This window comes from Poecile atricapillus, chromosome 12 (genome assembly GCF_030490865.1).
Source record: "Poecile atricapillus isolate bPoeAtr1 chromosome 12, bPoeAtr1.hap1, whole genome shotgun sequence".
Taxonomy (NCBI): domain Eukaryota; kingdom Metazoa; phylum Chordata; class Aves; order Passeriformes; family Paridae; genus Poecile; species Poecile atricapillus.
Window position 1 is genome coordinate 8,297,865 of NC_081260.1, and position 16,098 is coordinate 8,313,962.

Sequence of the window (16,098 nt, forward strand, 5' to 3'; positions counted from 1 at the left end):
TGAAGTCTGATGCAGCCCTTACTTCACTTGCTCTGAAGTTTTGATTTAGAAGATTAACAAACATCTGAAGGGAAACCTGCCTGGGTAAATACTAATCCAGTGATGGAAGCTGGCTCACACATTTGGTATCATTACTCTCAACTGTGTAAAACCCTGAGGCCACTGAAAGGCAGAGCTAGTTACCGCTTCCTACAATGAGTTTCCACTCTTCTCACTGCTTTAGCTGGCTCTCCAATTCCCATACTGTAAAAATCAAACCAAGCCGGTAGCATTAAGGGTGTTTCAGATGAAGAAACTTGCTTATTCTTACAGATTTGTTGGTATTAAACAATAAAAGCTGATTTCTAATTAGTTACAGAGAGCTGCTGACAATAATCAGCAGTGCCTGCAGTGGGAAATTGCTTGTTTGGTTCAGCTCAGGCTGCCATACAGCACTTCACATTGGATTTCTACTTCAGCTGTTTCATCAGTCTTTATACTCTTCCAGAGAAATTAAGCTGGAGAGTTGATTCTTTTCCCCAGCCACATGAAAGACTGGATCCTCTGCAATGGATATGTAATAATACAGGGTGGCCACATCCAGTATGTTCTTTTTCCAAGAACAGTATTTTCCAAGAACCCCACACAAGGCAATAACCTGCTTGTCTGAAATTACTGAGTCACAAGAATACATTTAACTAGGCTGCAATTATGTTTATTACAGCCAAAAGCATTTGCAAAGTGCATTAAAACTACTTTGCCATCCTGTGGTGTGGGGCCGAGTGCAGTCCTGTAGCTGCTACAGCAGCTTTCTGAACAAAGGTGTGAGCTGAAAACTTCTGTGGGTGTTCTACCATCTTATGCTAAAGTGCTGTGTAATGGAAACCACACAGCATTACCCAAGCTGGGCTAGGAGCAGTGAAGAAGCATGGAGGGTGCATCCTTGTAACAGTTTCCTGAGCTCTGCACCTGAAAGATAAGGACAGTGAGTAAAGGATTTTATACCCTGCAGTAAGTCTGCCAGTAAACTGCTGTTGACTGACTGGTAACAGGCACAAGTCAGACTGAACTGCTTAGAATTCCAGAAATCCCAGTACCTGTTGTTCTCCCAGGAACTGGTGTATGCAAGATAGACAACATCAGGCTGTACACACTGTTTCAGACAAAGCCTCCATCTTCTTACCTGATTTAAAAAGAGCTAATATTATGTGCCTCTAGTTATAAAAAGTTCTAAGCAAGATGGACTCAGACCTGGCACAATTAGAATCATAACAAAAGTATCCAGTATTGAGTAAAATGCATTTATTTGTTTTAATTTCAAGGTTTAACGACTATTTGCCCAATGATCTGGACTTAGGGCACAACAACAAAAAAGCCCACCAGAGCAAAATACAAAAACAAGTACATAAATGCCCCCTTACTGGTAATGTTACCTCCATAACCAAAGTTTAGCACGTTAAAAATTTTACAAAATTTGTAACACTCTTACAAATTATTCAGAACTAACAGCATATGTCGCAGTTGAGCCCATCCACATCCATCCTTGCCCTCACCGACACATTCTGTGCCTGGAAAATGCCATGCTGGGACTGGAGCATGGGGTAAGCAGCCTTGCAGGTTCCTGCAGCGTCCCTGGTGCTCCAGCCCAGCCCCTTGCACAGCATGGTTGGGGAGGAGCAGGGTGTGCTCACTGCTTTCCCTGCTGTCCTCTGCAACATTGGGATAATAACTCAGGAAATGCACAAATAGTTTTTAAAGTACAAAATTGACCCTGAAGAAAAATGAAATTGTATATAAAACAGTTTGGCTTTGACTAAGTTACACCAACAGCTGCAGGAGAGATTTACAGCAATATCACTTGAAGTACAAGATCACAAAAATCAACAGATTTGTTGAGTCCTGTCACTGTAGAACTGAAAACACCAAAGCTGACCTGTCTGCCTGCAGAAACTTCCTACTAGGGCTGACATACACCCTCTTCCTGGCTTTTGGCTTTTTCAGAGCTTTGTTAACTATAAGGCCAAATTTGATTTCTAAGGATCCACCTACAGTGAAACAATTGCAACACTGAAGAAAACTCCACAATTCTATTTTCCATTAGCTATGGATGCATAGAACACAAATATTTCTGGTTTAGATGCAAGACTTAGGACATGAAAGTACAGTCAGTTAACAGTTGCCATTTCTGAAAACTACAACTGAACTTTATAAAATTGTCTCAAATATACAGAAATCTCAAAACTCTGTGGCCAGAAACAGAAACCTACAATTAGGTACTCGCTGACACCAAGGTTTGACTGGACTGCAAATGGACTGACTTTTCCTGTTTCCCAGGCTCACCAAGGCAGCAGCTGCTCAAGCTTTGCTTATGGGCAGAATCTTTGAACTAAGAAGCTGAACCAAAACCAGCTCCAGGTGCATGTTCATAGACTGTGGCTTTTCATCGATTCATAAACACGTGGGCAAGAGCTATTAGTTTACCCTTCAAGAGAAACTATGGAAATTCTCATTTGGTGCTTTAAAGAGAAAGTTATACAAATAGATCCAGCTCAGACACTGTACAGTGTCTTGAATCCCTGGAAAAATACTACTACAGGGATCCTGAACAGCTGAAGCCATGGCATGAGGTGGTTCCGGGCAAAAATGTTCCTGCTTTACCTCTGTTTTGGAGGGCTACTTACTCCAAGGCTGCATAAAAAAATGCCTACAATACTAACACTGGGGGACTCCGTTCAGATCCCTTAACCCATACCAGCATCTCTGAAGGCCAGGCAGTGGCACTGCACAAGAACTTTTTGGGGTATTCTGGCCAGAAAATGAAGTCACTCTGGGATGAGATTTTACACTCTGCTTCAGCTGCTGCTGTGGGAACAGTGGGTCTGGCTGTGCAGCCCCACTCCTGGTCTGCCCCACAGCTACTGCCACTGCTGCTGAAATTCCTGGTCCCATGACACATTTGGGCACATTTGACCAGGAGGCCCAGGACAACACTTTCAATTGTGCATTGCACTGCAGCACTGTAAAATCTCATTACCAGGTACTGGGCAACAGCTTCAAGTTATTTTGACATGGATTGAGTGTGTAACACCCCAGGAGAGAATGCAGTCACTTCCCAAAAACAGCAATAGAGTTTTGTGCTTTAATTTATAGCATAAATAAACATAAAGCACCCAAAGAAATCTGTATAGTGTAACTGCCTATAAAATAAACCTTTCAGGGAAAAGAAAAATCTGCCTCTGCCAGGGAAAACAATAAATAACTGCTTTAGAGATTAAGTACTCAGCTTTCCCATTCCCTGCACACATAGCAAGCTCTGCCTAATACATATTCCCAGCAGATACCAGAGATAGGTGATGAACAAAGGATGTGAAGTTCCATGTCAATTGCTTCTAAAGTTTTTTTTCTTTCTGCTCCCATTCTGACCTCTCCTTACCCTTCTGTGGAGTCTGTCTCAGCTACACTGATGCAGTTTTGAGTGGTGGGTCACCATAAATCAACATGAAGTTCTAAAAGCCTTGAAAGAAGGGCATTGGGAAGGAGGGAGTAATTTTAAGTTTTGGGCCTGTCACTACAGGAAAGACATTGAGGCTCTGGAGTACATCCAAAGCAAAGCATTAGAGCTGGGGAAGGGTCTGAAGCACACATCTAAGGAATGGCTGAGGGTGTTTAGCCTGGGGAAAAGGAGGCTCAGGGTGGACCTTGTCACTCTGCAACCAACAGCCTGAAAGAAGGATCGGGGTCAGCCACTTCTCCCAGGAAATAAGCAACATGGCAAGAGGAAACAGCCTCAAGTGGCACCAGGGAAGTTTTAAATGGGATGTTAGGAAAAATTTCTTCACCTGAAGGGTTATCAAGCCTTGAACAGGCTGCCCAGGGAAGTGGTGGAGTCAACAGCCTTGGAGGGATTTAAAAGACATGTAGGTGTGGGACTTAGGGATAAGGGTTAGTGGTGGACTCAGCAGTGCTGAGTTAATGCTTGGCTTGATGAACTCAGGTTTTTTCCAGCCTAAATTATTCTATTCTAACTCAACCAGCCTCACTGATACTGCACAACAACAAAGAAGCAACAGCTTATGTTAAAAAGGTGAAGACTGCACTGCCTGCCTTCCCACCTGACTCCAGCTGCACCATTTGATTCCTTCACTGCAGCTGCAATACCTGTAAAATCCTTACTGAGTGCAGTAGTTGGTTACCTCCCTACTTTTTTGCCTTGTTCAGAAATGTTTTTGCAGCTTAAATTGGTATGAAAGATTCAACAAGCTCAAGAACGTGCCCACAAGGTTTAGAAGGACTGTACAAGAGCCCCACTGGCTCTGATGAGCGGCTCCATCAACAAGCCCCATATGGTGAAATTACACCTCAAATTTCTGACTCAAAACAACTGGAACAGCCAAAGGGGAAAAACACAGGTGGGCCCAGTGACCACCAGGGAGGGAGGGCAGGGGCAACAACTCCCAGCAGCTGTGCATCAGGAATCCCTTTCCACTGCCCAGGGATGGCCCTTGTCAGCTCTGTTCACATTCCAGCTACTGAATTTTAAGTCAGTCAGAAAAGCTTGAAAATTCTGCTTTCCAAGCAAAGAGCCTGCACTGAGTGAGACACCTGAGCTCATTTAAATGCTTCTGCAGTTTTAATTGGCCAGAGGCAGTCAATGGTGACAAACAGCAGCTGCTTTATACTTGTGTAAAATGCCCTGAAGCAGATGATTACAGAGAGGACATGGTATAGTTTAAAAAAAGGAAAAAAGAAAAGGCTCCCACTTAAAGAAGTGTTTCCAGTAACTGCAATATCCTGACAGAGGAAAAAAGGGATAATGCTTTAAAAAAAAAAAAAAAAAAGAAAGAAACAAAACAAAACAAAATTGCCACCTAAGATAAGCAAAAAATAATGCAAAAGTATTTGCAAAATTTGTCTAAAGTTATATTGTAATACTAACACCAGCTGTATATGCCTGAGGGATAGTTTAGGTACATGCTGCATGTTCTCAAGTCGTGACCATACAGTATATTTTTATATACATACACACACACATACAGCAAGGAATGGAAGAAAGCCAGAAACCAGTTTGTGAATCAGAATATGGGACAATGTATTTCTGGTTGAGGTGTACTCTTTTTAATCATATGGAGTAAAATTATTTGAAGTAGCCACTTGTTCCCTCACCAAAGAAATTTTTTTCGTTTTTAAGGAAAAAAAAAGTCAACCTACTTTTGGTTCCTGAGGTATAAATGTCAGTACTTTAACTTCAGCACATACCTTCATATGATCCAGCTGGAGGAGGTATGATGGCTTTGGTTTATGTTACAAGTCACAACTTTGACAACACAATGAATCTATAAATTCCCACAAATTTCAGTATGAGAAAAACATGCAGCCCTGAAACACAACAGTCTGCATAATGGGCTCACAATTCTGGACAAACAGAGTCACGATTTCTTTCTGCCCAATGGTTTCTCCTCCTGCAAAATTAGAGCAGGTGCATGCAGTTGATCATTCTGCTCATCATCCTGTTCTCCAAAAGACATGTTGATGGCTCAGGCTACTAAACTGGAACATGTTCTTTGCAGTAGAGGCCTGTACTGATTTGACATTCCTTTTTATACCTGTATTTTAAAGTCAGTACACATGATATAGCAGAGCTGTAGGGAGAGAAGAGTTTAATTTGGTTTCTTCACCAACCAGTCTGGTCAGTGAGGATCCTCATAGACAAAGCAGGAATGTTTCAAAAGCTACTAAGTATAAAAAAAACAAAACCCTGATGTTACATTGGTCTTTGTATCTCCACTCCTTCTCCAGTCTAAGTGAAAAAAAAACATTTTGTTCAAAGTCAGGACAGAACAGTGGATGCAATATCTTATCATGGCTTAAACATAATATGGTCTTTTGAATTTATTTTGACATTCTTTTTTTCCCCTTTACCAAAATAAAAGAATCTCCAAAGCATCATGATGGGACTTCACTAGATAGATACTTATCCATTGCAGCTTAGAAATTAAGTAGTTGATTTTTTTTTAATTGAGTTATTGTTCCCCAACATTTTTCAATCAGCTTTTAGAAAATACAGTAGTACTTCACTGTTTTGCACTTCTGACAGGACAATCAAGTGTGCACCATTTCCTGTGACCATTTTGGAACATTCAAGCTTTAAGAGTTAAGCCTGGATAATGCAGTTCAGCATGTTGGTTCATATAAGTTGAGTGCTACAATTCAGAATTTCCTATCCTAGAAGTGTACTATTCTTCAATGGAAAACGAGGTAGCACTGCCACTCTCTTTCCTGGAATGTGGACAGGTCCTGGCCTAATTTTAAATGGTGACTTAGCAAGATTCTATTGTAATCTATACAAAATGTATAAAACACAAATCTTCCCCAGAATAAGGCCACTAATTTTGCCATTGGCAATAGGCAGTGAAAAACAGCAGGTAAAAAAACCCTCACTTCATAACAGAGGTGTTTTTGAGGCAAAAAACTGTGGGAAGAAGTATAAAGCCATTGTCCTCTCGTCCTCTCATCCCCCCTCTTTGTTTTCCAGTATATCTCTGCTTCCTTTATGAATTACTCTGTGGGGAGAAATTTCAGTCTATTTTCTTTGCTGGGAGCCTAAGAAAGTCCATGCTCCACTTGAAGGTGGGGACAGCACTGTGACACAGCAGGATTATAAGCTTCCCATGCGTCATGGTCATGACAGTCTGATGTCCAGATGCCCAGATGCGGTACCAGGGCCCATAAAAAGGATCTGAGATGGCTGGGCACAACATGTTGTTCAAATTCACTTCTGTAACCTGAGAAAGCAACAATTTATCAATTAACAATATTTTTATGTTGCACTGATTCACCTAAAACTAGTGAAAATTTAGAGAATTACCCCAATAATCAAAACTAATTTGATTAGTGACATGCATTTGCTCAAAACAAGTAGGGCAGCTTTCAGAAGAAAAGCAGATCCAAATTTCATTTTATATTTAATAAATGCATTTATGGTACATAACCAATCTGTGGAATATTTTACCAGTACTTGCAAGATATAAGATACAAATGCTTGTTAGAACATGCAATTTGCATACAAGTAGCCTTATCAAAAATTTCCATGCAAGTAGTCTTATCCATGTAGACCTGGACTCTCAAACTCCTCAGTATTTTTACTCTGCATGTACTTGCAGACTACCCATTTATTAACCTGGGTTTACTTACCAATCCCAGGATCTGCAAGATGCTAAAATGATACACAAACATAAACCCCGTGGATAAAAGAGCCCACCAGAAATTGCAGAGCGGTTCAGGGGTGTAAATACCTTGAAAAGAAAGGAATACATTAATGTTCAGCTGCACTGCTGTGACCATCACACTCTCAATGAATAAGCCTCTCTCTCCTGCTATCTGGATGTCAGGGCATCTGGCTTGAGCTGATAACCTCCTCAATACCATTACAGTAATTAATATTTGAGAGCTTTATTTCTTACCTGAAGCATCCTGATCAGCTTCTTCCCTCCTTCTTGTCCAGCAGTGAAATGTACAATGTTACCTAACTAAATTTGTCTGTTTTTCACTAACATAAATGATTTTTACTTCATTCTTCCTTCTACCACAGAAGTAATAAAATGCAATAATGGTGTACAATGAATCTTAAAAAAATCAGGTTATTTATACTTAAACACGTGCTTCTTGCAGGGATTATGATTTCAGCATGCACAGAACTGACTTAGGCAGCAGCAGGTCCTGCACAGCCTATATTAGAGCACAGTTTAATTGTAATCTCCTAATTTTATGGTTGTTTAATGACTATTAAAAAGGAACTTGCACCAATTATGTCAAGGAACAGAAAAGCTGTATCAGGTGGTCAATCCATTAATGACCTGTGCTTTTAAATGAAAGCTGCTGTAGAGATATATACTTGTCCTGGTTTAGGGCAAATTTGGGAGACAACCTCTAAATAGGGTCTCCTCAGAAAGCAAATCCAAGAAGCCCCTCCCCCCAACTGGTTTGGGAAAGGAGATTTCCTTGGAGAGAAGAGGAAAAATACTGTTTATTTAACAGAAAATAAATTAAAATTAATTTATTTAATAGAAATATTAAGCAATAAAGCCTTTCACTGTTTGATGAAATGTCAAATCCAGAAAAAAAAGTCTTTTCATGTGGTGCAGCTCGGCTCGCTCAGGTTCTTTTCAGTCCCTCCGGCGCCAGAAAGTGCCGAGGCCGAGGCCCAGGCCCTGGTGTGCCACAGGCATGAGCACCTGGGCTTTGTCTGGGTTTTCAGTCCAGAGCAGGTTTGAACAGATCCAAGGAGGGGAAAAAAAAATAAAATAAAAAAAATCCAGGGAACTCTTCTGCTTCAGCTAGCTTAAACTAACTAAAAACTAAAGAGAAGCTCTGTCCCGCTGTCCATCTGTGCTGCAGACACCACAGTCCAGGAGTAGGATGCAGGGGAGTGGTTTTTTTCAACACAAACTGCATTCTTCTTCTTTCCCTCTTTCACTTTCAGAGCCAGTCTTAAAGGTGTAGAACTTAATATGTAACATAAACCAGGCGACTTGGGATACAAACATCATAAAGTCACCCAAGGACAACACTACAAACAGTTTTATAATCAGTAGATATCACAGATACTGCAAAATACTTTTTCCCTTCAAATGAAGTAGCACATATATTATTCCAACCTTTCTCTACCCACTCAAAACCAGGTTTTACTGACAAAACAAAATGTTCCCTCATCTAGAAAGTACCAAGGGAATCAGATGTAATAAAAGTACTCATAGATACAAGACTATTTTGTGAATTAAATATTCAAATTTCATATGGTAAGAACAAAACCAGTTTACAGAGTTCTTGAGACTCTTACTAGCAGATATGAAAATTGCACTGTAAGATATGTGGAAAAATATCACTTTCCTTATGACTTTAATAACTTAGCCTCAGAACACAAAAAAAGATGCACAATGTCATGCTGTTTGGCTGCTGTAAGGGTTGCAGAGGATTATAAAAATACACTGGCAATTTTTAACTGCCTTTATCTGCTCTCTGATCCATTAGATATTATTAAATACTGAAACATGTATCCAGTACTCAAAGGACAGCTTAGAGCACAGAATGCAATATTGATATTGGCCTTGGCTACCCAGCACACTCCATTAATTGCCAGGAAGTAATTAAAACTTCAGCATACACTGTACAAGGCTACTGGGAACTTAAATAACTCCACATGCAGAGTAGCTACCACAGCACCCACCAGACCAGCTGATATGAAAATGCCTGTATATGGCATCCTGTGGAGACAAATACAAGTAGCTGCTGCGACCACATCACTGTTTAATGCTGCATCCCACCTCAGGTTTAAGGTCTCTAGAGTAATGCTTCCTCAAGCTCTGTGGCCCTTTCAAATTAATTTTCTGTATAGTTTCCTTCCATAATTTGTACCCATCATGCCAATTCAAACTGATTTTGCAGTAGCTACCTGAAGTAAGTTCAATTAAATAGCATTCTGTGAATACTACAGATTCAAAATCACGTACATGTTGTTGTCTAAAACTGCACGTCCTCGCAGTGTCCACTCCCAAGAACACGAGTTGTGTGCTATTGCTTGCACAGGATAAGGTTCTGTGTGTGTGTGTGTGTGTGTGCCAGCAGCATATCTGCACCCCACACACACCTCCTTGGTTCTAACAAGGAACAGCAGCAGTGTCATTATCCCAGGTACCTCTGCACACCATGGTTCAGTGAGCAGGCTGGGACTTGGGGAGCCCATGATAAATTTGGGCACAGGAACTACTTGGAAAGCACAGGGTACCTTGTAAGGTTTCTTATCCAGTGGAAAGGTGAAGTCTAGAAGTGTCTGAACAGTCAGTAAAACAGTCAGCAAAAGAGAACTCTACAGGAATCACTTTGAGTTCTGCAGGTAAAGGGAAAGAATTCCCAACAGTAATTCTTGGGATGCACTTGGCAAGTGTGAACTGTGTGAGCTGGCATCCTACTTAGAAAACGGTACAGAAGTCTTGACTTAGATAGCAATAATATTCATTAAATTCCATGGCCTGAAAACATCAGATAGGTGACACCACCTTGACTATGTTTTTTCATTACATTACAGTGTCAGAGTGCAGGAGATGATCATGGCTCTATTTTTGGCTACACCAACTTTAGGTAACCTGGTCAAGCTTTAAAGAAACTCTTTGTGCTTCCTCCTCTGCTGTAAAGAAAACACTGCTTGACTTGCAAAATCTGTTTCTATTGTCTTTGCAGTTTTAGGTGCATGTTTAACTGTTGCAGTCAGGGGAGACATAGAGATAACACGACATCGAAGTTCATGTGGCGGAGAAAAATTTAATTGCCTGCACATCTCTTACATAGGTTATTCAAAAAACTCTGTGTTTGAACCTGATTGACTATGATTTGGTTACAACCCAGCTCACTGGCCAATAGGTACCTGCTTATGTTCTCGTCAGGGATTGGCTGGCATCCGCTCCCTGTAGCCAAATCCCTCCTCTCAGTGCCCTCTCTAGGCTTATCAGGTTCATGTCAGGAGTTCTACGAGGCTCACAGTCCAGCTGTTCACCATCATATTTAACCTAGACACAAAACACAACATGAACTTTAAATAAGGTATCAAAGCAGCTCCTGGGAACTGGCTGAGCAGTGCTACACCAAATTAGGTTTCTGTTGGCAGTTGTCTATGTTATTTCAAAAGTGACTGACAAAGCCTGGTGAGAGTCTTAAGGGGCAAGTGCCCAGGAAAGCTGAAATACAGACACCTCCGTATCCAGGTGACTTACAGTGCAGGTAGAGTATAAATATTAATACAGGCAAGTGACTCCAGCTATAAAATGAGACTGGAGGGAGACAACAGTCTTTAAAAGACTAAGGAAATTGCACAAGATGACAACACAGGTCCATGGCACAATTTGGCTTTCAGCCCAGGCTTCTCACATCCAGCTTCAGTCTAACCAGGGAATGGTACTTCAGAGGTCCCTTAGGAGAGCAACTGTCACTCTCTACAGATTTTTGGTTTTGCTTCATACTAAAATACCCCTCCTTATTAGACTCTGCAATCCTGAAACTAATGGTGTGATTTTCAGCAGTAGCACTATTTGGACATCAAAGGACAAAAAGGAAACACTGACCTCCACACAAAAAAAACATCTTGGAGCACTCTAGATTCCACCGTACGGTTTGGGAAACTAATTTTAAATTCATATCTGGGATATTTTCTGTAAATTTCTCATTAGATAAATACCCACTATAGATTTTATTACTCTACAGCTCTGCTATTCAACAGATGGCTGTTTAATGGAGCAATGTGGTCTATTTTCCATAGTACAGTCTGTTAAAAGAAAAACACAAACAGGAAAACTAAGAGCCAGCCGAGTGACTGTTTGAAGGGCCTGTAGTGGCTTTGGCAAACACTACTTGCTGCTTGCATAGGAAATCAATTTCAATAGGTGGGAGCAGAAAGTTTCACTCTCTATGAAGGATCATGAGCAGTACTTATACATTAAGCACTTAAAGAAATTTAGTCCAAGTACCAGTCTGGCACTGATCCTGATCTCATTCTCAAAAACACTCATGCCCCAGACAGCTGAGACCATTCCACGCTGGGGCCATCTAGGTAGGCTGCATGTTTGCTCCTGTGTTGAAATAGCATGGCAGGAGATATCTCAGTTTAAATTAAACTTCATTACTTCAATAGCATTGATACAAAGGATTCAATATAGACTGAAGAGTTTGGGGTTCTTCATCTGCTTCTATAACAAGATTTTGTTGACCTTGAATATGCCAAGTTGTTTGTTTTGCCATCTAGGAAATGGATGCATGGTTTTAAAAAACTAAAGCTCAACAAAGAGATGCCATTTTTTTTATACTGCTCCCTCCCCACAATGTGCTAATTCAAATGTTCTTATGAACTATTATTTTATTATTTATTATAGTTATATATATTTTATTTTTATATTATTTATTATTTATTTATATATATATTGTTTCTTATTTTTAAAATTCTCAATACACAGGCTTCTGAAAATTTGAACACAACTTAATAGAAAGCAATACTCCTTTAGTATTTCTCTGAAAGCAATGCAGGAGAAAATTACTCCTGTTTGAATTAGAGAATTAGAATCAAAATAGAGTACAAAATTTTAATTTAGTAGGGTTTAAAATAATATCTTTAAATTCTTACTTTCATTCCCACCACATTTGATAGAGCTTTATGAGTTTTCTAGTGCAGCACATTCTCTTTCAGTTGTCTTACAATTACAAGTAGACCTGCTTAATCCAAAACTCAGAGCAACTATTAAAATTCTCTCATTTTCAAGCTTACAAAAATGTGAGGGCAAATTTATTTTCATTTTATTTCCCTTGATCAGAGGATTAATTCCAGTTGAGTGACCTGGTGAGCTAGCCTAGAAATAAAAATTCCTTTCCAGGGGAAAACAGGAAAAAAATATTTTCACGAGGATGATCCTGAAATTAATGTTTCCCCTACTGCTGTTTTGACTCCATATGTAAGTTTCAAACTAGTACCTTATGCCAGGAGGTTCCTGTTTCCCTTCAGTGCCAACTGCTCTCATCAGACACAGCTCAGACAAAGCTCTTACAGTATCTGCTTCTCTCAGGAATAATTTAGCATAAAGCAGCAGCAGTAGCTCTTCCTCTACCTTCATACAGTAGCAGTTCTTCCACATACTGGCACCTACCCTTCTAAATTTCTCCATCTCCTGGACAGATATTTCATTTTTCAAACTAACTGCCCAGTGCATAAAGCTCAGAGGGTCACAGGAGAGAGACACATCCCCTCCTCTTCATCTCTCTTAAATCATCAAACAAGATTATCCTTGAATATTCAAGCTACAAGAGAGGCTGAAGCCTGAGCCTGCAGCCAGAATAACAGCACACAGAGCTACCCTGCTGCTCAAGGTGCCACGGCACAAGCACAGCTCAACAGAAAACCACACATTTATGTCTAATAAATGGCATTCATCAGGTAGAGAAATCTGGAATAGGAACATGGAATTGCTAGAAGCAGAGTAGGGAAATAACACACAAGAGTTGACAGGTTTCTAAGTAATTCAGTTTCAGCAAAAGAGCTGTACCACATGTTATCAAGTATTTCAGTGAAGATCGAGAGGGACTAGATTTATGACTACCTAAATATAAAGTGATATTTCTCCTGGATTACTACTAAAGGTATATAATAAAACCTGCTTGATAACTCATTTAAAAAGCTAAGGAAAGAGTTAATTAAAGACAGGTAAGTGTCAAAAAGTGGGAAAATGGCTGACATAGGGTGCAACAGCTAAAAAAAGGTCTTTAAATATAGTAATCACCCACTCTAGCCAGCAAGTCCTAACTGCCAATGGAAAACGCAAATTTAGTGTTTTAATTGCACTTTCCTAATTTACAACCAAAGGAAAAATGATCCTTCCATCTGTATTTGGTATCTGTGTGCTGCATCTTCCAACAAGTCCAGGTTGTTCTGAGGTCAGGAACGCTGCCCTGCTCTGAGGGAGCTGCTTCTGCCCAGCTGCTGAGCACAACAGAAGCATTCTCAGTGAGAAGAGAGAAAATGAAAATAAAATCAACAACTTCAACTGACTATGTGACAGTGCCACAGAGCTTCTTTTCTGATGCCACTTTTGAAGACAGATCAACAAAGAAAAGGGCTTTAGGACTTAAGTCAGACACTGGCTCTCCATTACTTATAAAGATACAGCACTTGCCTAAGAAGAAAATTCTGCTTCTATTCCCAACAAACAACTCAATTATTTACTGGCAAATCGGCTCTTAAGACACCCGGGGCCAGCCCACAGGGCCGCCCAGCACTCACAAGACCATCACTGCCTGGTCCAGCTCACGAAGGGGATTTCCTGCACCCACCCCGCACCCAAACGCTGGAGCTTCTCTCTGTCTCTAGAGGTCACAAAATTATTCACACAAACACTTCTCAGTGTCAGAACAAAAAAGAGTGCCTTTATTCTCTGACTCCAGTACTTATAGATTCTCAACAATGACCAGGGATTGGATAATCAAGTTACCACCTTCCCAAGGACACTGGTCACGAGAAACGTCCATCAAACGATGTTTCTTAGATGGAATGTGATAAACAACTTATGTTTATGTTACTTTCATGGGAAAGTAACTAAAACTATGAAAACATTATCAGAAGGCTTCAATTTCCAGGACGACATCTCTCCCCACGCAGCCCCAGGGAAGAAGCGGGGCACAGCTGCACGTGCTGGTGATGCCCTGCACTGGGCTGAGCATGGGCCCTGTCACTGCAAGACAGCCACTCAGCATCGCTCCCTGCAGCCACAGACTCCAAAACACCTCAATGCCAACAGCCTCTTCTACCTACCGGAGTTACTAAGTCAAATAACACTGGGGATATCAAAACACAATAGGGCAGATTATCTCCTCAGCTCTGCTGCTAGGAAGCTGCTACAAATTAACCCTTATTTCAATCTGCTGTGGAATAATGTAATTTAGAATATAATTTGGTCACTGCACTAAGGAAATAACAATTCCACCTTGATTACCTTTCAGTATGATTTGATGTTTTGAAATAAGATACACACCTCATCTTGTCAAATCCATTGTAAAACCTGACCAAATAAGCTTAAGACAGACAGAAACAGTCATCATCAGTCTCTAAAGCTGATGTAGTGCAAACAAGATGTTTTTTCATTATCTTAAGAATATACAGTTTAAGAACTTAGCCGTCCTGAACTCACTGAAGGTCTCTAAGAGTCTCACTTCTTAAGGACAAGAGAAAATGGTGACCCACAAAGTCTGGTTCAACTCCTCCAGCAGTTTATGGAATGCTGTGTCCTGCACAGATGCATACTGCAGTTTCGGGAGGCAGGTGACACAAGGTGAAATTCATACAGAAAAATAAAAGTGGCAACCGCAGATATACTTTATGTAAGAACTGACTTGAGCTAGGAATTTTGTGCTGGCCCGTTTCATCCACACTACATCTATTTTGCATGAGAGCCTCTTAGTGCCTCCAAGAAAGATGAGCCATGCTGTAAAAGCATGTAATTTGTCTAACCTGGTATTCGTGTCTGTGTAAACATGCATATATGCACTTGGAAAGAAAATGTTGAGAAAGGGAAGTACGGAAATCTATATTCACTCAGTACAGAGAGGGAATGAGACGGAAGAGGAAGAGGAGTTTTTAATCCCCAAAATGGATCCATGTTCTTGAGCTTCAGTGAGTTCACTGTGCAACACTGAAGCCTGAGTTCCAAAACCTTCTCTCATCCACATGCTGCTAAGTATGACAAAGCTCCCACACTTACAGGGTCAGGAGGGACATAATGGGTGCCAGCGCAGCATGACCAGTCTGCACCACGGTAATAAATAGCAGGACAAGAAAAAAAATAACTACAGCCCTTGCTTACCAGTTTCATTTCAAAGAGGAAACACTTCGGCAGAGAGCTGGATATATGTGCATAGCTAGTGCAATGCCTGATTAGGGTTGTCAGACTTGAGGGTGCAGTTCTCTATAGACTGAGCCTCAAATCCACTCTGCTTCAGGTGTTCTGTTCACTCTACCTTTGAGAAACATTTGGATCCTCAGGAATATAGGCAGATTCATAATAAAACAGAGGTAGTATATTTTTCCAAATACAATCCAGTCCTTTTCATTTTTTTCAATTTTCTACCCTTCAATTACTTCTCTCAATCATAATCCACAGATTCACTGATGGAAATTTCTATTTACAACACTGAAATCAAGCTGCATGCTGATCAATGTCAGTAATGATAAAGTAATTTTCACAAGATACAGGACAAAGGCCTGTGTGATCTAATCAGAAGGTACTTAAACATAAGTGCTAGTGAAATGACAAAATTAACATTGACAAATATTTTTAGGTTGCATAATTTCTGCATCAAAAATGATACCTTAGGTCACCTGTGGCAGGAGTTCGTGGGTGTTTTGTTAATTACAAGCACATCAGGTGACAAGGAGCCAAGTGCATAAGAAATGGAGCATTTATTAGTTAAACAGCCCAGAGCAATCTCAATTGACAAGTTTAGACAACGAAGTTCTTTTAGCAATGATGCCATCACATCAACATTAGATGGCAGCAAATACCTGTACATTAATACAGGGCAGGCATTCAGAATACT

General features: G+C 40.4%; 2 protein-coding genes across 3 annotated transcripts in view; one reads left to right on the forward strand and one right to left on the reverse strand.

Annotated features, from left to right (window-relative positions):
- ACSL4 (acyl-CoA synthetase long chain family member 4) overlaps positions 1 to 16,098 on the forward strand; it is a 166,885-nt gene that overhangs the window by 62,970 nt on the left and 87,817 nt on the right. The gene's annotated exons all lie outside the window — the stretch shown is intronic.
- Positions 1,267 to 16,098, reverse strand: part of TMEM164 (transmembrane protein 164) — a 41,345-nt gene continuing 26,513 nt past the window's right edge. For both annotated transcript variants that reach the window (XM_058848258.1, XM_058848259.1), the window contains exons 6-7: positions 7,171 to 7,271; positions 1,267 to 6,761 (exon numbers count right to left, since the gene is read on the reverse strand). In XM_058848258.1, the coding sequence (XP_058704241.1) occupies positions 6,555 to 6,761; positions 7,171 to 7,271 (308 nt within the window). In that variant the 3' untranslated portion in view covers positions 1,267 to 6,554. The remainder of the gene's footprint in view (positions 6,762 to 7,170; positions 7,272 to 16,098) is intronic.